General features: G+C 38.2%; 1 protein-coding gene across 1 annotated transcript; it reads right to left on the bottom strand.

Annotated features, from left to right (window-relative positions):
- Positions 1–1,747: 1,747 nt before the first annotated feature.
- Positions 1,748–21,128, bottom strand: COCH (cochlin). The gene is made up of 11 exons (XM_010181249.1): positions 21,027–21,128; positions 20,105–20,135; positions 16,347–16,503; positions 8,288–8,421; positions 7,031–7,093; positions 6,126–6,170; positions 5,893–6,040; positions 5,130–5,233; positions 4,098–4,324; positions 2,923–3,439; positions 1,748–2,143 (listed from the first exon to the last, which is right to left on the bottom strand). Exons 1-11 carry the CDS (start codon positions 21,126–21,128, stop codon positions 1,968–1,970), a joined length of 1,704 nt encoding a protein of 567 aa, XP_010179551.1. The 3' UTR covers positions 1,748–1,967.
- Between the last annotated feature and the right edge of the window lie 521 nt (positions 21,129–21,649).

Raw genomic sequence — 21,649 nt, 5'->3', positions numbered from 1 at the left:
TTCCCTACCTTCTTACCCAAAACAGAACTTCAAGCCATGTCTACTACCCTCTACTATGCTGTTCTCCCTCCAAACTTACCTTCTACTTGCAGCACAGTCTGCATCCACCCTGGCGCAGCATCTCACCAAGTCTCAATCCTCAAACACGTATCCCACCAACATAATGTCCAGGTCAAAACTGAGCTCGCAAGTGCTTGCTTCCACATAAGGTAAATGTGGTTCTACAAGCTGGAAGATTCAACTAGCATCATACCTGGTATGAACAATAACTGAAGTGTTGATATTGACTCATTCAAATTAAAATACTTGTATAAATGGTATCTGCGCTATTTGAGAACAGACATTTATATTACAGGATATTTAAACAGAACAATCCCAGTTCTTGCAATATATATTTCCATTAAAAGTTTATAAAATAAATGAATTGCTTTATGCACAAAGTTGATATTGCATATGAATTTATACAGCAATAGCTGAATATTTTTATCTATAAACACAGAACAAAATTAAGGATAACAAGTAATAGAAAAATACAAGGCATCTTTGCCATTCATGTTTAATGTCATATGTAGCCAGTCATAAGTTATTAAAAAATGCACAACAAAAGCCTGATGAATACAATCCCTTCTGTGCCACTCCATAACTACTCTGAATTTTACAATCAATAGCAGGGGAGGGATGAGGAAAGAGAAACCCTAAATTAATAGGGAAAGTGCTGTTCTGATTTCTACTTTATATTTTACTTTGCAAAAAACTCTCTTTTCTAACAAATAGTTGTAGTTTGTTATTCACTCCAGGAATCTGGAATAACTCAGTTAAATATTGCATCATTTTAATCACACACATGTAGGTATAAAAATACCAACACATTTCTAGGTATGTAATCAAATAAAGGCCTTTTTTGAAGAAAACTATTCTTTTATCTTCAGAGGACTTCACCCATCTTTACAGATGTTTTTACTAGCATTAGGAAATTGTTATTCTGTGAGCTACTGACTTTCTTCTTTTCTAACTAATATAAATCAGTTAGGTTTCAAGGTTTGAGATACTTTTGAATTTCAGTTTGAATGCTCTCAGTTCCCAGTGTGTGGCCTAATTTCATCTCTGCCCAAGATTCCTGTCTCTGTCTAGCCAATAACAACTTTGTAAAATCAAGACAGTACAAGGCAGTAGACAGGAAAAAATCTGGTTATTGGATGTGTTATGAATATCACTGTTGACTTCAGTGGTGTGGGAAGCAGTAGTATCAGCTGATCTATTATATTAGCATCCAGATCCTCAAAAGAACTGCTTAAATACCTTTCAAAATCTGTACCAAAAGAACCAAACAACATAGCTACACAGAAGTCTGTGGGTAGAAGTTAACTGTCTTCTGATGCAAACTTTGCCAAGCAGCTGGCAGTATTGTTCACAACAGCCAAATCTCAACTAGTGAAAATACTCTTGAGCTGCAGTCTGTCACAGCTGTTCTCACACTGCCTGGCAATGATGAGTGCTGCACAACTGAAGCACTGGATGTACTTCACACGAGCAGGAGACCTCCTTGAAAGGATACAGAATCATGAGCTATAGAAGGCTTACAGAAGATAGTACCATGTATTTAAAATCTTACTGGTTTTAACTTTTGAGAAGACATCGAATGAGTGACAGCAGAAGTGTCAGAGCTGTATTGTTTCCTCTGCTAATAACTGATAGCCTTAAGTGCATGATAGGCATAGCTTCAAACTTGAGGATACTATATACGTAGTGAAAGTAATAGCTGTTGGCCAAATTCTGCATTCCAGCATTAAGTATACTTCTAACAAGCTCACAAGAATTCTTGACTACAGAAACAAAAGGTAGCCTTTCTTCTCTTGCATGATGATAGTCTATATAAGAATAAAACATCTGTACTTTAGAGGGACCATTTCAGTTTCATGATTTTTAGTTTCAAAGTAGTAATATCCAAGAGCAGATTTTTTTTTGCTTTATTGTTTAGAGTCCAAAAAGTCTTTACAGATGCCTCTGATAATATCAGGAACCATCTGCTCCAATCCTGTGAACTCTCTAGTGAAGAAAGTATGAGATTCTCTTGGTTCAGAAGCCATGTCTTTCAGATCATCCAGAGGTGCCCAGGCAACACCGACAGAGAAGACTGTTATTCCTACAATGTAATAATGCAGTGAGAAGAAAATAGTCAAGAACAAGAAGAATAACAGCCATTTCTACATCCATAAATCAGTATGAATCAGAAATACCTGCAGTTTGTCAAAGCTGATTAGCTATTGCCACTAAATACCAGGAAATAAATGATTTGTCTCAGTAAGAGTTGTGGAGGAAATATGGGATATTTTAATGGCTGGTGTCTTGGTGGTTTTTATAGTGACACACATGAATGTAGCAGATACAATGTCAGCCTTGAAACACAAGGAACACTATGTAAAATTATTTTGAAGATCTATTTGGCCCAATAATCTTTTTAATAACCTTTTTGGCCAAAACTGCTTATTTCCTTTGTAGATGATGGAGTGCATCACTGGTTGGAGCTTCACTACATGGCTCTTTATTTTTTAATCTCCTAATTTCTCTCCTGTTCAGAAAAATGAGACTGGGTGTACTTTAACTAAGCTGCCATGACTCCCCTTACTCCTGGCGCCACAGTGCTCATTTTTCATCCTAATGGAAAACAGTTTCTTGAGCTCAGATTTTCCTGAATTTAAAACAGGAATGGATACTTGATTCGCTCACTGGGGCTGTATTTGCAAACTAAAGTCTTGACATTTACAATACAACAGAAACAGGATGAACTAACTTCATCAAATCATAGACTAGTTTCAGTTGGAAAAGAGCTTCAAGATCATTGAGTCCCACCATTGATCCAGCCCTACTAAATCCACTGCTGGACCATGTCCCTTCCACTGCCTTTAAAGATGCATCATTTACCTGCTTTTTGTGCAGCAGCAGCAGGTCCTCTAACATCATCGTAAGACTGACCATCAGTCAAAACAACAAGGAAATTTTTGTTAGGTCCATCTTTCACTGGCCCAAACACATTTCTGGTTGTGAAGGAAATGGCTTCACCAGTAGCAGTGCCACCGCTCATGTACTGAATGTTCCGGATAGCCGAGAGGACCTTTTCTTTGGTGGTGTAGTCTGTGAAGCCAAACTCGGTACGCTGATCATATGTGAACTGCACGGCTGCAATCTTAGATCCAATGTCAGAGATCTCAAAAGCCTTTGCAACATTGCTGATGAATTCAAGCACAAGGCGGAAGTTGCTGTCTCCAATGCTGCTGGAACCATCGATCAAGAAACCGATGTTGACAGAGTTGTAGCACGTCTTACTACACAACATCTGCTCGTGTGAACACAATTTTTGGACAAGAGGTTTCACATATTTGGTGGTACCAAACCAGGTGGGCATTTGGTAAGAGAAGAAGCCATTGTTTCGACAGACAGCCTGTTTGAAAACAAAAAGTCAACAGGTAAATACTGACACAGTGGCTGTATGGATAATAATCACAAATCGTGATTAGAAAGCTCACATGAGAGCAGGCAATCTGTGTTTGAATTCCTACAATAACTCGTACATAGCAAAAACCAACACTTTTCATTCAAGATGAATGGCTTGCATGTAGAGTTGTTAGTATGTGGGTTTTTTTAATCTTTTCTGTCCTATCTGTAATGAAAGAAAGTAAGTAGTCATCCACAGAGCAGGCACTGAACGTTATGGCTCCCTGTTTGCCATTTCAGGGTAAGAGGTATCATAGCTGTGTTTCATGGCCCATGACACTTTTAACCATATCTAGAGAATAGGGGATCCTCCTGCTCTGAGAATCTTCCTGTAATTACGAAGTCCAGGAGCTACAACTTGGCTAAGACTCTGAACTGGGAGGATGGCGATAGCACTTTGGTACCCTCTGTGTAGCCCTTTTACCAGTGCTGCTTTAGGTTTTCTAGTGTTATTCTTTTAAATCACTTATTAGCAGGTATAATTTGATTGGCTTTTTGGCCAATTGGCTTTAAATATTAAGAATTAGTTCATTAGGATTTTAGCATGAAGTAAATTCTCTAGAATCATACCCATGACTGAAAAATACAGAATTACATTCTCTTACTTTGTCAACAAAACCAATGTCTTGTACCATTCCCAGCTCCTCTGTTGTGGGTTTTGCTACAGATACAATGAATACATTGACTCCAAATTCTCTGGCCACTATGCCAGCTTCTTCTATATCATCTGAGGGCCAGCCATCTATGAACACCACGATGATCTTGGGAATTCCTTTGCGTGCTCCGTTTTCCAAAGTGAAGAATTTCTGAGCTGTGTGCTTCAAAGCTTTCCCTAGTTTTGAACAGAAAAAGAATATGAATAATGGATGCGATTACATTTTGGTACCAGTTCCCTCTAGGAAATCAGGCTGGATTTCTGTTATGATTACAGGTCTCACCCAATGTAAAAATAAAATAGTGTCCCAAGAAATTTCATAATAATGACGCTTGAGCAACTGATAAGTTCAAAGACAAACAAACAAAAACCCCTCCAAAACCAAAACACTCCCACAAAAAAAATCCACAGATAAAGCTGAGGAAGAATTCACTGATGGTTTTTCACCCACAAGTCTAGTTTTATACTATGAAGTAGGTATATTAGTGTCTGCCAAATGGATTTGAAGGAAGAAAGTTGAGGTGCTGCCTAAATTTAGCTCGTGAAATGCAACATATTTGGAATGCAGAGTTTCCTCATCTGGCAAACATGTCTTCACAACCACTTACTACTTGTTCCAAGTTTATTCTAACTCTTTAATTAACCACTCAAGAATGAAATGCTGAACCTTTTAGATATGAATTTGCCTCAAGATGTCACTCTGTTGACAGTGAGAAGTTGGTTATTGTTTAAAAGTAGAAGTGATATTTGCATTTCTACTAATAAAATGTGTAATAAGCAACCCTAGCTTCAGGAAATGAAATGTAAGATGTAGAAAAATGTTGAACATAACTAAGATGAGTGTGGAATTTAAAGCACTTCATGACCTAACTGAATTATAAGAACTTCAGTATATAAACACACACACACGCACACATATAAATACATATATATGAAAATATGTAAATGAGTAATTTCTGTTTGTGTGGAAGTATGAACTCACCTGTATTAGAATTGCCTCCTCTAAACCCTAATTCCTTTATTGCAAACAGGACTTCTTTTGCAGCAGTGAAGTTTTTCAGATAGAATTCAATTTTTGGATGTTCACTGTGGAAAAATAAGACAGTGATGAAGCATGGCCTTCACTTTTCACACCACAATAGCATTAAAGCTAAAATACTCTTTGAATAATTCTGTTCTTGGTAATATATCTATCTATAGATAGATCTCATCTATATTTTTAATTACTAAAATAGAAGTAGGCTCCTCTCAATAATAGGTATGAATAATAAGTATTGATATTTTTAAAATAAAAGGTGACCATTTACAATTTGAAAAGATTAGCTGCAGTAGCCTATATGTTGGCAAGAGCAGTTTTTTGTTTTGTATGTGTACGTAGCCATTTGTGACAATTCCTTCTCTACAAGTTTTAAAAGAGCCATCTCTCCCATGCAGAAAGCTTTGCACTCTTTTACTAAGACAAGCTATGAAGGTGTAGGCAGCAGAGGGGCTGTGAGAAGTCTGGCTGTTCTCTCTATCCTAGTATCAGTTATCACAGAGGCAGACAATAATCAAATTTGTCATGGCCTCTCACATGGGCATTTCAGAGTAGCACGGAGCAAATAGTGTTACAGCTGGAAAGAATTTGCTTTATTTTGCTATTCGTCAGCCATTGACTGAATACTGTCCTGCAAGATAGGGAGTGATACATTAATTGATTTCTCTTACTAATCACTCAGGGATATTTTGTATAGACCTGTTCTTACCTGGCCTGTACAACTCCAACGTGAGGCCCTTCCGTTCCAATTCCCAACATCACAGCTACTTTTCCAACAAAGTTTTTCTGCAGATTAAATCTGCGTTGGCCAATGTTGTAACTCCCATCAATGAGAAATGCAATATCAGCTTTACAGTCTGCCAACATCGAAAACAATTAGACTCAACACCAAATAAACATCAAGTTTTCCAATTTTCAAAAGTTAAACCTATGTGTTCTTACCTTTGTTTCCAGCCTTTTTATCAAGTGGCTTCTTAGGTCTTTTACCTTCAGTGAGGGAAACAGCATGAATCATTTAAGAACAAGAAGATAAATAGCCAAAAGTGAACTAGAAAAAGCTCGAGTCCAAGAGTTACATTGCAATCTGTCATAGGAGCTGTCAATCAATTTAATTATTAAAAACTTGCACTACTAATGCTTTGCTCCTTGGAGAATATTCTTTTTCAACTGCAACAGCTTAACCTTCCTTTCTACACCCACCGGGCTCATTACTGAGACAAGGAAAGCTCGGTGAATTGCTGCAGCTTGCCCTCCCGAGAGCTGCTGTTCCCCAGTTAGCAACCCTGCTGTTCAGTGCAGTTTTAATGGTTTGGAAGCAAGCCATGACTTAAACTGTAAAGCAAATGGGCTATTCACAAACAACATCCAAGTCCAGTATTTATGTACCACTAACCTTCACAAAAACTGATCTAGTCTTCTAATGCAACATTTTCTGTAGAGATATTCACATAACATCTACATTTCTGCTACATAAACCCTGACAGTACTGAGCTGCTGAGTGGTTCTGAGAAGGAATGCATTATCTCCGTCTTCTCTGTCACTTAATAGGAATGAATATCCCACGAGGTGATGAACTGTTTCCTTCCTTTATGTTATGTTATGCTTTTCCAAATTAATTCAAGTTGTTCTGTTTTTAAATTTACATGAACATTACTGAAATCAGAATCAGTAACCCCAATTACAAGTGATTCCTCTTTTTGCTGATGAAAGATATACAATATCTGCTTTTGCATTTTATGATTTCTTTTTAAAAATAAACTAGTGTATGAAATGTCATTTTAGCTAGGGATTCATGCACTGCAGTGCATCTTAGCACAAAGAGTTCCCTTGTTACAGAGATCTTGTACCTGTAGAAGGACGTGCCGTTGATACCGTTCGTCCAACCGCTTCAAGCGCCATGTTCTTGCTACCTGTTAAAGTATTGGAAGAATAAATTTACCATATTTTAGTGTATTTGGATGAAATTAAAAATGCTTGAAAAAATACTGTATTCCCAATAACCTTTCTTCAACAACTGCCATTAGCTACTCTGGGAGTAGGACACAGGCCTGGACTAATCTTTGGTGTAACCCTTGCACACCTTGTTTTACAGGTAATGAACTTCTCTGAGCTTCTGCATTTGAAACAAGAGCAGCTGATGAGTAATTACAGCATATCTAATTGATGAGCTGCTTTAAGCTGTAGCAGCCATTGTTTCTAGCAGATAAATTCAGGAGTTGATCTAGAGGTGAATTTCACTTTCACTCTCACCAAAAGGAGCTGTATTTCCAAGTTCTTAGCTATTAGTTTGCAATGGACACTACACAAGGATTAATGGTATCTTAGAGATAGTAGGCTGAATTTTAGCATTGTAAACAAGAAGAATACATTAGACAGATGTTTCCCAAACTTTGAAAGACTATACCAGAAAACACATACACTTTGATATTTTTGAAACCACAACATATATAACCAGTAGGCTTCTTTACACAAGTTTATGAAGGTGATTTACCCCATGCAAGTGGCAGCACGTGATAACTGGTTTGCAGTTGGGCACAGTATCTCAACTATGCTGACAAAACGTTCTGAAAACCCCACTGTGTCAAACTGCAGCTTAATGACCACATCACAGCTCGTTGACATTATTCTTACTTTTGGAGGGTGAGTGTTCTGTTTGCTGGGAATGCCGCACAAGCTTTTCAAAGGGTCCAACATGCGCTGCAGCTGCACAGTGGCAGGCAGGGGGAAGGGATAATGCTGTACGGCTGGAAGCAGTAGGAGGGCAGGAGTGCAATAGCAGGATGGAAGCATTGACTTGGATCAGCCTAAACTGTCCTGGAACTGCACTGCCAACTGCCTGCTACCATGTTGTTGGATTCTAGATAACTGTGACCTATTTTTATGTAGTGGCTTCTGCTACAGTCTAGCTAGTCTAGCTGTAAGAGTATTTTAAGGAACTCATAGAAAAACAAAGATAAAATAATGAGTTAAAAGTGAGAACTTTTGTCACTACACTTCAGATAGCAATCACTTTTTTTATGCGTACAGGAGCACTGAAGAAGTTTCCTAGAGTGCTGTTAATATTTCAGTCATAGTTTGCAAAATAAGAAGTGTGATCCACCTACGAGTCACTGAGAAAGACGAAGCCCATCTGGTGAGCACCTGAGACTGGATCCCATTGGCATTTACAGCGGGGTAGCTTTCCTGTCCTGGGAGAGTCTGTACCCTTACAGCTCCTCCTGCGTTGGTGATCACTCCCCTGAGATACAAAAAGAATTGTTTTAAGTCAGGCATTTTAATCCCAAGGAAATGCAATAAAATACCATTATTAGTACGTTGGACACTAGCCTCCTGAAAAAGATGCCATGTAGGCAGGCTATTGCTTTCAGAGTAAAAAAAGCTATAAATTGCTGAAAAATCTTTAAAAAGAAGCTATTCTGCAGACCACCACATACTTAGCAAAAACAGATCAGGAAGTGCTAAAATCCTTGCAGTGTTCAAACTAACACAGAAGTGTGATGTTTCAAGGATATGTCGATTGCTAAAGGAAAGAACTCCAGCAAAACGTCTTTGAGCTTATTATGCCTCATGAATATTTGTGACTGAAACAAAATTCAATATGCTTAGCTGCAAAATCAAAGCTACGAAAACTGGGAAAGAAAAATTGCTGCTTATACCAGCAACGGATATCTAGAGTGTCTTGTTCTGCAACTACCAACTGAAGTCAGCAATGGTAGGCATTGCTGGTAGCAGCCATCAGGTTACCGATAACTTTAATGAAAGAGCCTAAAGCATATTCTTCTTTTTAGTCATCTGTAGTAAACAATAAAGGTGAAATCTCAAATTAATGAAATACCTAAATGCGAGTTACTAACTCAATTCATGTAAAATTCTAGACTGCTTTCAGTCTAGACTGTATAATCTGGAGGCATCAGAACAGTTCGGATTTTTTTTTATGTGCTACTGAAAGAACAGTTATGCTGAGCTTCTCTAAGATGGAGTAAAACCTTGATGCAGTACTTTGGGAGACTAACAGCCATTTCAAGACTTTTTAGACACAACAATGTGTGCCTTTGTCTTTATTTTTCTTATCTGTTTGGCTTCCTGCTTGAAAAGAGGTCTTGGCCTAAGCTGACTTAAAACATTGCAAAAAGTAGAATAAGCAAGACCAGACTTCAGAAAACCTTGCATATATTTCTGGTAATATGAGCCCTGGGTATCTGTAGCAAAGGCAGCTTCCACATAAATCTCTTTGCGGACTGCTGTTAAAACACATTCCTCATTCACAGACATGAGTTGCATTTCTAAATTGAACTGTGGTTATACTTATTTAATTCTTGTAGCTGAGATGACGACAATAGTATCAATATACACAGGTATTTTCTCACTTAGGAATACTGTACACAATATACATACAGAGAAGCTTTAGCAAAGTAACCCTGAATGAGTTTAAATTGAGATTATAAAGTTGGCAAATACAAGCAGCACTTTAAAGTTCTTTTAAAAACGGTAAGAAAAATTAGACCAGAGCCTCTGACTGATTATTTTTAAATGACAGAAAAACTCATTAAGGCAAAATTATATTGGGGAAAAATAACACATTAATATTTTCAGAATATTTTAGTCTAATTAAAACAATTTTCTTCTGCCAGTTTCAAAACCAGTATCTGGTTCTCTCTGACATTGAAACCTTCACTAGTGTCTCAGTCATAACAGACAAGGAATTATGTGTCAGAAATAATAGAATATATGTGTTTAATTGGAATAGTTTCTAGTTTAAGTTTATACTAGCAATTTTAGTGAAGCTACTTTGGGCTTGCATCAGCAAACCTGATCTATGCCCCCGTTAGCTTGGTATTTCTTCCCCCTTCCTTTGTTGTGGACTTGCAACTTCAAGCGCTGGCTGAGTTAAACTCAAACACATTCACACTGAAAACTCAGCCTAAGAATTATCCCTGGAAGCAATGGTTTCATTTTAGTCACAGTGTGACCAATTTTGTCTATGCTGTTCATTTTGTCTATTGGTCTTTTCATTTTGATTGCCATGTAATCATTCTAGGGGGAGAGAGGGAGAATCTAGCTAGTCTGCATTGAATTTGGAAGCTTTCCACTGAAACTCAAGTAGATTTATTTGCTCCTTATCTATTTATTGAAAATATTTTATTCTGAATTTAATCAGGAGTCATAAAACTCAATCATCTCATTGGTTTTACTTGGGATGTTTCTTCCAGCAAGTTTACTCAGAGTGCATTCCTATATATGCTGAAATGGAATAAACCACATTGTCAGTCTGCCTTTGTATTCTGAGAGATTGGCAAATTTCTTTCTGCAGTCATTGACTTTAAAAGTGAGATTCATCTTGTGTAGATCTGCAGTGATATTTAAGCAGTGAAAAAGTGCCTGTGCATTTCCTCAGGATGATTTCTGTCATTACAACCCAATTTTCATCGCTGTGCTTTGCTCCCGTGTGATTGACTTGCACGCCGTGGCTGTTTTGGTTGAACTGAAAATGCAGATTTTTCCAGGAACAGCTTTAACTTCCTTACTCACTGTGTTTCATGCTAATGCCAAGGCTGCTTGGCAGCAACTTTTATATAAAAGTTGTCAGTCCCCTTTCTTGTCTAACTTCACTGTTAATAACAAATCATAATTTATACCTAAAGGGTATTTTTTCACTCAAAAATGGGCACAAATTGAACAGACAAGCAGACACGTGAGGAAGCAATCCAGTACCTCACTGCACAAAAGCTCATGGGAGAAATTACACTGGCCAAGGGCAGCAGAAGATATGGGAATGTCTTAGGAAATACAGGAATTTGATTTAAAATAAACTTTTAAATCTAAATTGAGGGAAACGAGCAGATGAGACTGAAGCTTTTTAGCACCTCATGCACCTCCTCAAAGTAAAGCGCAAGAACTGTTTGTCTGCCCTCAGAGAAAGAGATACAGGGCTGGCTTGCCTTTGCTGAATTTTGAAGGAATTTAATTTTTCAGGGAACCTGAACATTAAAACTGATGCCCAGCCCACAGAGAGACTCTCAGCCATGGCAGATGACCCTTATAAGTGTAACTGCAGTTAGAAATTGTAGACACAGCAGTAGAAAGCTGAAACACCACCTTCTGCTAAAAGAAGGAGGAAACACAAGATTTCTACCTTGTGAAAAAATTTTTCCTCTAGGTAAATTTTCCATTGTTTCTTAGAATTTGTAATAGTTGTGACAGATTTGGCCAATGGAGAGAGCACTTTTTGCAGCATACTTATAAGCTATTGAATTATTAAAAATGTTGGAGATGAAGTCAAGATAATTCCCTTAAATGGCTTAGTTCTAAGTGTGAGGTAAGGATCAGCTAGATAAAAGTGTCTGAAGATAACAAAACGGTGAAATAGACAAAGGTTGTTTTTCCTCTTGTTGTGTAATGATGTTAAAGAGTGAAGAAAAATAGATCTGGACATGGACTAAGTGCTATAAGCCAAGGAAATGCCACAAGCCCAGAGGTAGCAAGGCAGCAACTGGGCTGTTAAATAGATACATTGAGCAGACTTAATCTTGCAATCCAGAAGCAAAATGTTTGCTCAGAAACTCACGTGATGTTTTTATGCTATCATTACATTCATTCTATATGCCTATCAGTAGGCTATCTGCTTTTTCAGTGGAAGGGAGAGAGCAGAAAGCCTGCCATGCTACCCAAGAGCATAATTTTGACCTAAAAGTTCCTGTTCCCACTGCCAACAGCACTGGCTGTGATAGCAGCTGGTGTTTCCTATAAGGTCATAGAATGAAAACATGCTCAGGTACTTCAGACAAGACACCTGAATTCCCATCTTTCCCCCTGACTCTCAGCAGCTGCATCAAACTCCTCCCACATCATCTGCCTTTCTCCATCGCTTCAAGGGACATCTTCCCCTTCTCCAAACCACAGCCTCCTACTGCTGACTGCCTTCAAGCACTGATACAGAGCTGCTCAGGGTTTCATGCCAGCATCCCCTGGCCCCCACCGCTGTGCTCCTTCTGCCTCCTCTGCACCCCTGTTGCTTTTGGCAGGAAAGAAGGCTCAGCAGCAGAAGCAGGCACTATACCAAAATTTCCTGCTCAGAAATCCCTCTGGCCAGACAACTTTTTTGTTAATACTCTTCTAGCAAACACCAGGGCAGCTCAGAGGCCATCATTTGTGTTTGCAGTCACTTGGTGGCCAGTTGGTAGTACCACGATATGCTTTTGTCACACCCAAGTTACAGGACCCCAGTGTTGAATTAGAAACAGTTCTACTCTCTGCCTACTTAGGGAGGTTAGGAAAAAATTTACATGCCCATTTAGCATCTGAACACCTCTACCACACTGAGCTAGGTCTGCATTTAGTGGAACCAGAGCAGAACTGCACAAGCTGAGAACCCAGTCCTTCGTTTGACCTCCTGATTTTTAATCCAATTAATCACTCAGTGGTAGATTTAACTCAGTTCTTCATGCCTGCATAGTGTCAGCCTGGTAGGAGGTTCTCCATTCTTTCTCTGACAAATCTTTTATTCTTCTGCACAGAAAAAAGAACAATATTAAATAAATATTCTGTTTTCTGAGAGTAATGGCACAAAATAAGGAGAGAAAAGGGAGAGAAAAAGCCAAATATAACAAACTAAAACAGAAAACTCATTAATCTGTAGTGTACAGAATTATTCATTGCTAAATTCTGCTAAATTGTTTGCATGTACTATATTGTGTTAATAGTTGCCCTGCAGTAATGGAACTACTCATAGAACTAAACATTATTTGGTTTATATAAAACTAAGAAATCAAGCCTTAATTTAGACGTGGCACACAAACCGGAGTGTATGTGGAAGGGGGAACTGACCCACGCTCACAATCATTTTCAGTTAAAAAAAAATTACACATTGCTGCTAAGAGTGATGGTTCTTGAGTAGGCAGACACTTATCTGGCTGTGCTTTACACAGGATAGCAGTCATTGTAGCAGCACAGGTCTGGGGCTCAAGAGTGCTTAAGGTATAGAGCTATGTTTCGCCCACCATGCAGTGTTAGGTAGGGCATACCTAGCTGTGAACTAGATGTGGTTGTTGCAGCTACTTGGAAGAAACTTCTAAAATTCTCAGAGCAGGTATCTAGTTACATCATGGTAACAGCAAATCATGGTGATCAGCTATCAGCAATACGTTCTTGGAGTTGCTTTGACACCAACATGGAGCTCAGCCATTGCAACACAGAGCAAGAAGGAGCAAGTATTTTGTGTGTTTTTGTTGGATTCTGCAGCCTGCCCTGAAATTAGCTGAGAACTGAATAGCTGTCACCTCTCCTCTGTCCAACAATCCTTTTTCACCAGGATCAGTATTCAGCGCTGCTAGCAGTCACAGCAAAACCAATGTGAAATTCTCATGTAACCAATTCTGTTCCGAGTAGGAGAGTCTGGCAGAAATGACAGCTCAACTTAAAGGTAGTATTCAAAAAACAGCAGTTCTGCTGAATAGAAGATTTTTATTCACCTATACTCTGCTTTTTCAAAGTACTGTACTATAATCTATCATATTCATTGTTAAAGTACATCTTCACTGGAAGAGACAGATTAGAAGGGGGGTATATTTTAATCCTTTCATTGCTGCCCTCATAAATGGCTATATCACTAATTACAAACATTGTCTTAGAAAAAAAGCAACAGGAATAAATATCAGGCTTTTTGTATAACTTAAAAAAGAACATCTGATCCAGACATTTTTTCACAAACTTCTTGTGTATACTGAAACTAGGAAAAGTGAAGAGCTGAAATTCAGCTTTTTTAAGAAAAACACTCATGAAGACACTTAAAGCACACTGAATGGAGGCATTCATTCTTTTCACAGAAGGATTGAAAGGAAACCTGTTCTAGCAATAAAACACACACAGAAACATAATTATCTCTGAAACGAACCCTTAGGCTTTAAAAACAAATACAGACCCCCACAGTACCTCCCAAGTTTTCTACCTGCCCCAGTAGTACTTTAGGTCTTAGTCTCCTTTATGGCATTTGATAACTTTCGAACAATTTCTACTCAAAACATCTCCTTCACTCCAATTTTTGAAAAATTGTTAGTTTTAGTTTACTGTGGAGTTTAAATGCAATAAAAATATCCCCAATTTTGGAAGTCTTGTTATAGGATTTTAATTGACATTTTAAGTAAGTTTCTGGATAGCAATGATAGCTCCCTAAATACTATTTCAAATGCTTTGTATGAATTTTATGGCATTTAAACTGTCAAGTAATGAATGTTAACTCAAAAGACAAACCTGTATTTTCCTTCTTTAGCGTCTAGTCATTTATTTCTCTAAAATTTTAGGGTGGATTTTTTTTCCCCCCAAAAAACAAAATTTGCTCTGATCAAGTTCAGCATCACACCAATATATTCTGAAAGAGTTTCCTTCTGTTGTTTAGGAACAAGAAAAGATTGAAAGTGGTCTTCAATTTCTTTTAAACTGTTTTGTTCACTTCAGCTTTTAAGAACAGTTTCAGCCTTTCTGCAAGGGCAGCAGCAGTCTTGTCTGGAACTTCAAAACATGAACAAAAAAATCGCACCATTTTGTTAACTGTAGTTTATATATGTTAACATGAATGTACCTAGAAGCCAAATAAAAGTAGTTTTAAGAAGTTCAGTGATGTTTGAAGGGTTTCTGGGTAACTTCTGTTATAATCCACAAATGTTAATGAGATCTCATTCATAGGAAAAGGACATTAAAAGGGTCTCTGTAATATCATCCGATACCTCAATATAATGATGTGTAAAGAGTATCTCTTTAAACCCAAGTGATTTAGATTATATACTTGATTAAGTTTTACTTTAAAATATATTCGTAATACTTAATTCTAGAATTCTCAGATATGCAATAGGAAAAAAAATTGGCAGGATGTGCTAGTCTGTACTTTTGCTTCAAGATAGGGTCAATTACAGTTATCTAGCTGTTCTAGACAGATGAATGTTTTTCTGTTTTTGGAAACTGCACTATTGCAGTTCTTATAATATCCCAGGCCATTTAGTCTCTGTCCTTACTGTTAGGCTTCTCAAAAATATCTAATCCAAATTTCTGTTGCTGCAAATCCAGTCCTTTAAGTGTCGTAAGACCTTATGAAGTTTCAAATCTACTTTGTGGTAGGAAGCACATTGTGAAAAGATCTAAGTGAACAGGTGTCATGTCATAGAGGCAGTTAACAGATGAATCTAAAAATTCTCGTTTGATAACCAAAAGCATTCTCAAAGTATTAAAATCTGAAAAGTCTGAAACTTCCCCTAGACTGTCAGGAATCAGTCTGGCTTCCAGAGGCACCTTAAACAGATCTCTCATGGTCTCCAGCTGCTTTTGTCCAACATTTCCTTATTAAAAATTGGTCCAAGAGAGAATTTACCTTGCAAATAAGTACTGAAACCTTTGTCCTTTCTTAAACAAACAAAAAACCAAACCAAAAACAAACCTACCAACAAAAAAACACACAAAAAACCAAAACACCCAGAGAACCTCAATAAGATACCTGCCAGACTGTTCTCCTTCCCTCCATAGAATTCTTGCTTTTCTAATGACAAGTATTTAGCATGGCTTATCTGGATATTTTTCTGAGTCTTTAGTTTTGTATTTGATACAGAAGTGACTTCAGCTAGGTTCTGGTCTAATTAAGAGATCACTAAGTAGACTGACACCCAGCAAGCAACTATCAGAAGAAAAATGCTTTAACAAAATAACATAACACTGATTAAAAAGAGTAGTCTATGGACCACATTCAGTCAAATAATGGGTAGATCTGTTTGCATAGGAGCTTAAATTAATTTCAACAATTTCAGAAAAAATATCATGTAAATGAAAGTCAGAAAGTGGATCTGCTTTTATTCTTCAGTTTGTTACCACTTACACTGTAGCCTTGTGTGTCTACCAGTGACACATCATTATCTTACAGTGAAAGTCTCTGCTGCTGTGCCATTTCAGAGAAGGTTAATGAAGAGGTTTTCAGGAACATTTAAACACAACTCAGATAGTCTGCAAGCCACCCACTCATTCTTTTCTTCCTTGTTTTCTATTCTCCTAACTCCTATTGAGTTAGTATGTCTCCTGAAGTCCAGGAAGACCTTTATTATGATGGCAAAAAGTAAACATTTAAAAGCGTGGCAAGAGTTCAGAGTTCACCTGCTTAATACATTGATTAGCAGTCATCTGACTTACCTGTGGATGGCAGCTCCGCAGACACTGGAAAGAGAGGCGTAAACTTCATCCCCAAAGACATAAAATTGCCATAGAGGACAGTTTGCTGGGCAAAGGACATCTTCTGTCTCCTTTCTAAGGTCAAGTCCTCTCGTAAAGCACGTGATGGCAGTGGGAGCTATGGGAAAAAAGAAGAACCTGTGACCTAAAAATCTTAAGGGTTTGTTTTTAGTATTTTTTGTTGCGGTTTTTGGTTTTTTTGTTGTTGTTTGGGGTTTTATTATCTCTACAGTTTCCAAGCTTAAAGCAATTTCTGAATTTGAGATTATGTACAGTGTCTCATCTTTTGTTCCAGTACTTCTGTAAAGGCATCTTTGGAGCTTACAAATGTACAGTTATGACAAGGAAGAACACACCTCTAAATTATTTATGGGAAAAGCAGCAGAAAAAGGTGGAAGAGGTAAAAAAACTATAAGCAAACATTGAAACAACATTAAAATTATATCCAAGGAATATTACAGGGGAAAAGCAATTCACATCTGTAAGTTTACTTCAGAGACAGAGGGGCAAGGGGAAGACCTTTGAGGGCTGGAGGAACACAGGAATGGGCAGCACTTAACCAAACAGCAGTTACTTATTCAGTAGAGGCACATGCATTTTTCACATAGAACTGTTTTCTTTTTTGTTGGTTTTGTTCTGGGTTTGTTGTTGTGTTGTTTGTTTTTTTTTCCATAAAACTTGCTCCTCAGATTATCATCATTAAGCTTTCACTGTGTTTGGATGTGTGCAGTGTAGGTATGCAGAGATAGATTTACACCAGTATACAATTTTGCTTGGCAAACTGATGCTTTTCCTTTTGAAAATTCAGAGGTCATTACCTTGGTTGCTTACCACCATCCTTCTGCTACACAGCACAGCAGATTCAGGTGGTCAGATAGCACAGCAAATTAGGGCTTTGGCTTAGATCAACATCAACTCAGCACCATAAATTCAACCCATGACCAGATATTTATTCTGGACTTCCTAAGAGCACATCTTGCCCTTGCCGATTGCTAGAAGGTGCAAGAACCTTTTCTGTATGCACTTGGAGTATTAACTTTTCACAATATGAAGATGAGAGCTCAGGCTGGCCAATGTATCTGTGCATACACCACAGCGTTATATCCCAAGGAGAACATGTTTGAGGGACCAGCGATCGGTCTTTCACCTGCTTCCCTGTTCGTTCTTACCCAAGGGTGTTTACTGACCCTAACATAAACTGTTGCTATTTGAAAGTGTTGGAGCATACACTGCTCCTCATCAGCAGACAGAAGAGATCACATCTCCTGCTGATCTCACTGAGCTGCAAAGCAAAAGTACACAGGAAAGCATGTCTGTTCATTCTGGCTGCATAAATCTAACACATGTTTATAGAGCATACATGTAGTTTTACTCTTAACTATGTATTTCTCAGTGTATACTGAAATTATTAGACTACTTAATCACATTTTCCTGAAAAAATCTTTGCTACTTGCCTGCACAAAGATATGACTTAAGTATGCTAAATATGTCTACATAGTCCAGAGCGGTAAATACTTCATTTTTCCGTGCTCAAGACAACAAAAGCTGTCTACCTAGTAAGACAGTATAAAGTAATTTAATCTGATTCTCAACTATCCTAAGAAATAAAGAAGTTACTTTTAGGACATACAGTCTTACCTACTCACATCCTTTCCGTGTTTAGTCCTATACATTTGCCTTAAAAACAGAAGTCCAAAAAAACAAGTAGAATCACCATGAAGTATATTTTGCCATTGAATTGCTATATTATTGGTGTTATGCTAAAAGAAGTCCATTTGCTTTGCTGTTTGAGTCCCCTAATCTTTTCATGGAAGTTCTACAGATGTGATAGCCAATTACTGGGCACTAATCAAGTGATATCCAAAGGAAAATTAGCAAGACCATCAGAAGCCAACAGCATCTGGAAGTCTGGATGTCTCCAGAGAAATCACCATAGCGAGATCACTGGCAATCTCTGCTCTCACAGAACTGCTTGTGCCATGCAGCCTGCAACAATTTTCCAGCCTCCAAAAGTGCAAGAGCCAGAGAAAGCTTTAATACCTGTAATTTCTAGTGTACTGTACTCAACTGTATGCACAGCCTCCAAGGAATTCAAAGACAATAATTAGACATGTTTAGTTAAAGAACCCTTTATCATTTGTAGACTTATATTTCCCTCACTACCACGTACTTACAGTCGTATGCAAGACTAATATTTTACATAGCACAGAAGATGGGTGTGTGAGGGGGAAAATCTTGCTGTTTTCTCCCTGGCTATGAGAACACAGAAATCCATGGTAGCCCAGCCATGGGATTTTTTTATATACTGGCAGCCTAAATATTGTCGTGATCCTTGTCTATGCCATGAGAGAGAAGAGAGCAAGTTGCTGCTGCGTGAACTGAAGAGCCAACATACTGTAACTAGGGGCTTTAGCAGTTCACACCTCAGCTGGATCAGCACAGAGGTAAAAAAAACACTTTGAAGCACATGATGCCATTAATGAAAAAGCAACAATTCAAATTTGGTTTTCTATGTATATAGATACAGTTTTCTATATGCTATAATTCTGTAACTGAGACTAACATTAAGAATGTTAGGTGCAGTATCAAAATGAGAAGTACTGGGTACCAAAATTAAGACTTATAATATCTGCAGTGGATTTTGTTCCTCCTGTTAAAGTATCATCAGCTATCCAACCCATAAAACTACAAGTAGTTTCCTGCAAACAGGAAAATGTATTAATCAGGTCTGGATAATAAATATAGAATAGTTCTTTGCCAGCTTACATACTAATCATTCTCCCAAACTTCACATGTGATATTGCTATTAAAACTGAAGGTGGTTGTTTTTGTTAGTGTATCCAAGATACTTCATCATAGCAGAAACCACAAAAGAGCTATATATATAATAAAGCAACTAAGAGAAAACCCATATGTTTTAATCACTGCAATTTAAGAATGCAAGAGCAGTAGCAGTTGAGGCATTTCTCCAGATGCTTATGTGATCCAGTACTCTAAATTAATGTATTTTTTTGAAGGAGGAAAGATAAGCTTGTAATTTACTGGAAAGGACTCAGTCCTAGACTCCTACCCATTCTGAACTCTGATGAAGACTAGAGACCTACATTATGTGACAAAAAATTAGGCCTTCAGAACTGTAATAAACCAGCCATCATCACACTCTGTCAAGATACACACTACATCTCACAGAAACACATTACAGCAGAGGACACAATAAAAATGAAATACAAAAAAGAAAATGTATTTCTTTCTGATTTAAGCCGTATTTAAAGGTAGGTATGAACGTTGTCCATCACTGTTGACCTGAAAAAAGAAAAAAGCAAAGGCTCACTTATCTCCTAAATCATTCATCCAATAACCACACTTTCAATCATTTCATCAGTTTCCATCTTCCTGGTGCCTCATCCCATGTACTCTGATTTGCCCTGAACAGAAAATCCCTCTGTACATTATTCCTCTTGGGAATCCCTGGTTTGGTTTTGTGGTTTTTTGTTTTGTTTGTTTTTGGTGGTTTGGGGTTTTTTGGGGGTTTTTTTTTTTTTTTTTTTTTTTGTAAAATAGCTTTTCGAGTCATAAAATAGGGAAGTACGTCCCTATTATGCTGCTTGTTCCTTTGAGTATTTAGTACTGGAAGATCTGAAGTCCTTTATCTTGAGAATTCAAACAAGACAGCTTTTTATATCTTATGTAAGGAACAGTCCCACAAACCTTATCCATACCAGAATAAGAGACATACAAGTAGAAATAAACCTGTTTATAATTTGGAGAACATGTTCACAGATTGCATACTCATTCATGTAATCTTAAGTACCTATCCTGATCTGGACAAGGACAATAGTATTTAAAAAGTCTGGTCAGACTTTCAGTCTATCATTCACTTGAATCTGAGTCTTGCCCCTTTCTGATCAACATAAGGTCATTTACCATCACACGCCAACATTCACCCTCTTGAACAGTCTCATGTGTGGTAACCAGTCCTGTTGAACTCAACAGTATTTGTATCTATTTCAGGGTGAGTATGGAGAAAAGTATGAGATCTTTCAAGATTTTATCAAATTATGAGCCTAAATACAGCAGATTTTTCAGAAAACTAACATTCTTCCATTACTTTGAATGGAATTTAAGCATCTTTCTAAAAGTGCCTGCAAGCTTTAGTTCAATAACTAAATGCTACTGAATTTAGGCTCAGAATAATGGTAAGAGACAATACATTACATTAGTTCACATTTACTATTACAAACACATTCTGGTACCAATATTCCATTTTTCCAGTATTCCCTTAATGTTAATTTAGTTGGTTCCAGATAACCTTCAGATTACAGAGGCTTCTTCTCCAACCTTGGCAGGAAAGATCAAAAAAAAATAAAAATCACTTGTTCACTGAGAAAACTTCCCAGCACTTCATCTGTAATGCATCTGTAAAATAAAAAGGAAAGGAATCACAGTTGGAGTTGGTTTTATCTTGCTGTGCATTTTTCCCCCTTGTTTACCCATAGCACTCCTGTATCCTACAGCTATTATCAATTTAGCACAAAAAGAGTTCTGCAAACACTTGACTGAACACAAAACGAGCAGCAAAGTCTGCTTTCTAAGGATTGTGAAATCCTGAAGAACTGTTCAGAAAAGCTTGAGGTCACTCACCTTCTGCAGGCCAGGCCTGCATGTGGAAGCACATCCTTCAGGAGGCTCCTGCTCTCCCTTGGTGAAAGGCTCCTCTGGAAGGGACGAACAAACTGCTTGCATCCTCCTGGTGAATTATTTCTTTAACGGCTTCTTCCTATGGCTCCTGGTTCCCATGGATCAACTCTGGCTCCTGGAGAGCCCACTGGGCTGCAGTCCAATGGAGCATGGAGCAAGGGGCAGACCCTGCCCTGCTAGGCATGTTAAGTACATCCTTTTGCTTTCCGGATCAGAATAATGGCAGGGCAGGTTTAAAAAAGTTTTTAATCGATTCAACGATCGGAAATGTATCAGAAGTCCTCAAATTGCCAAGCGCTGTGAGAACACTTATAACACGCACAAGCACACCCCCACTCACGCTTGCACTACCCCGATGGGGACACTTGTCACCACTGCTCTCCTTCGGCCTGTGCCAGGAGGGCGTTTCACCCCCGTTTGGAAACGCTCCCAGACGCTTAACCCTCTGCAGTCCCCACCGGGGCCACCTCCCGAGGAACCGGACATGGAGGAGCTTGGTCAGTCCCAGGACAGCGCTGCGAGCCTGGTCCCTCGCAGTTCTTGCCGGCGGCGGCGGCCCCGCAGCC

This window comes from Mesitornis unicolor, unplaced genomic scaffold (genome assembly GCF_000695765.1).
Source record: "Mesitornis unicolor isolate BGI_N332 unplaced genomic scaffold, ASM69576v1 scaffold1343, whole genome shotgun sequence".
Taxonomy (NCBI): domain Eukaryota; kingdom Metazoa; phylum Chordata; class Aves; order Mesitornithiformes; family Mesitornithidae; genus Mesitornis; species Mesitornis unicolor.
The sequence above is the reverse complement of the archived record's forward strand: the minus strand, read 5'-3'. Positions and strand labels throughout refer to the sequence as shown.

Bases quoted from the DNA above. Each gene is read 5' to 3' on its own strand.
- COCH (XM_010181249.1), bottom strand. From the start codon at position 21,128: ATGCAAGCAGTTTGTTCGTCCCTTCCAGAGGAGCCTTTCACCAAGGGA. The intron at 8,422-16,346 runs GTAAGTCAGATG...TTTGTATCTCAG, and splicing joins TGCGGAGCTGCCATCCACAG to GGGAGTGATCACCAACGCAG. The intron at 7,094-8,287 runs GTAGGTGGATCA...ATACTTTAACAG, and splicing joins TTCGTCTTTCTCAGTGACTC to GTAGCAAGAACATGGCGCTT.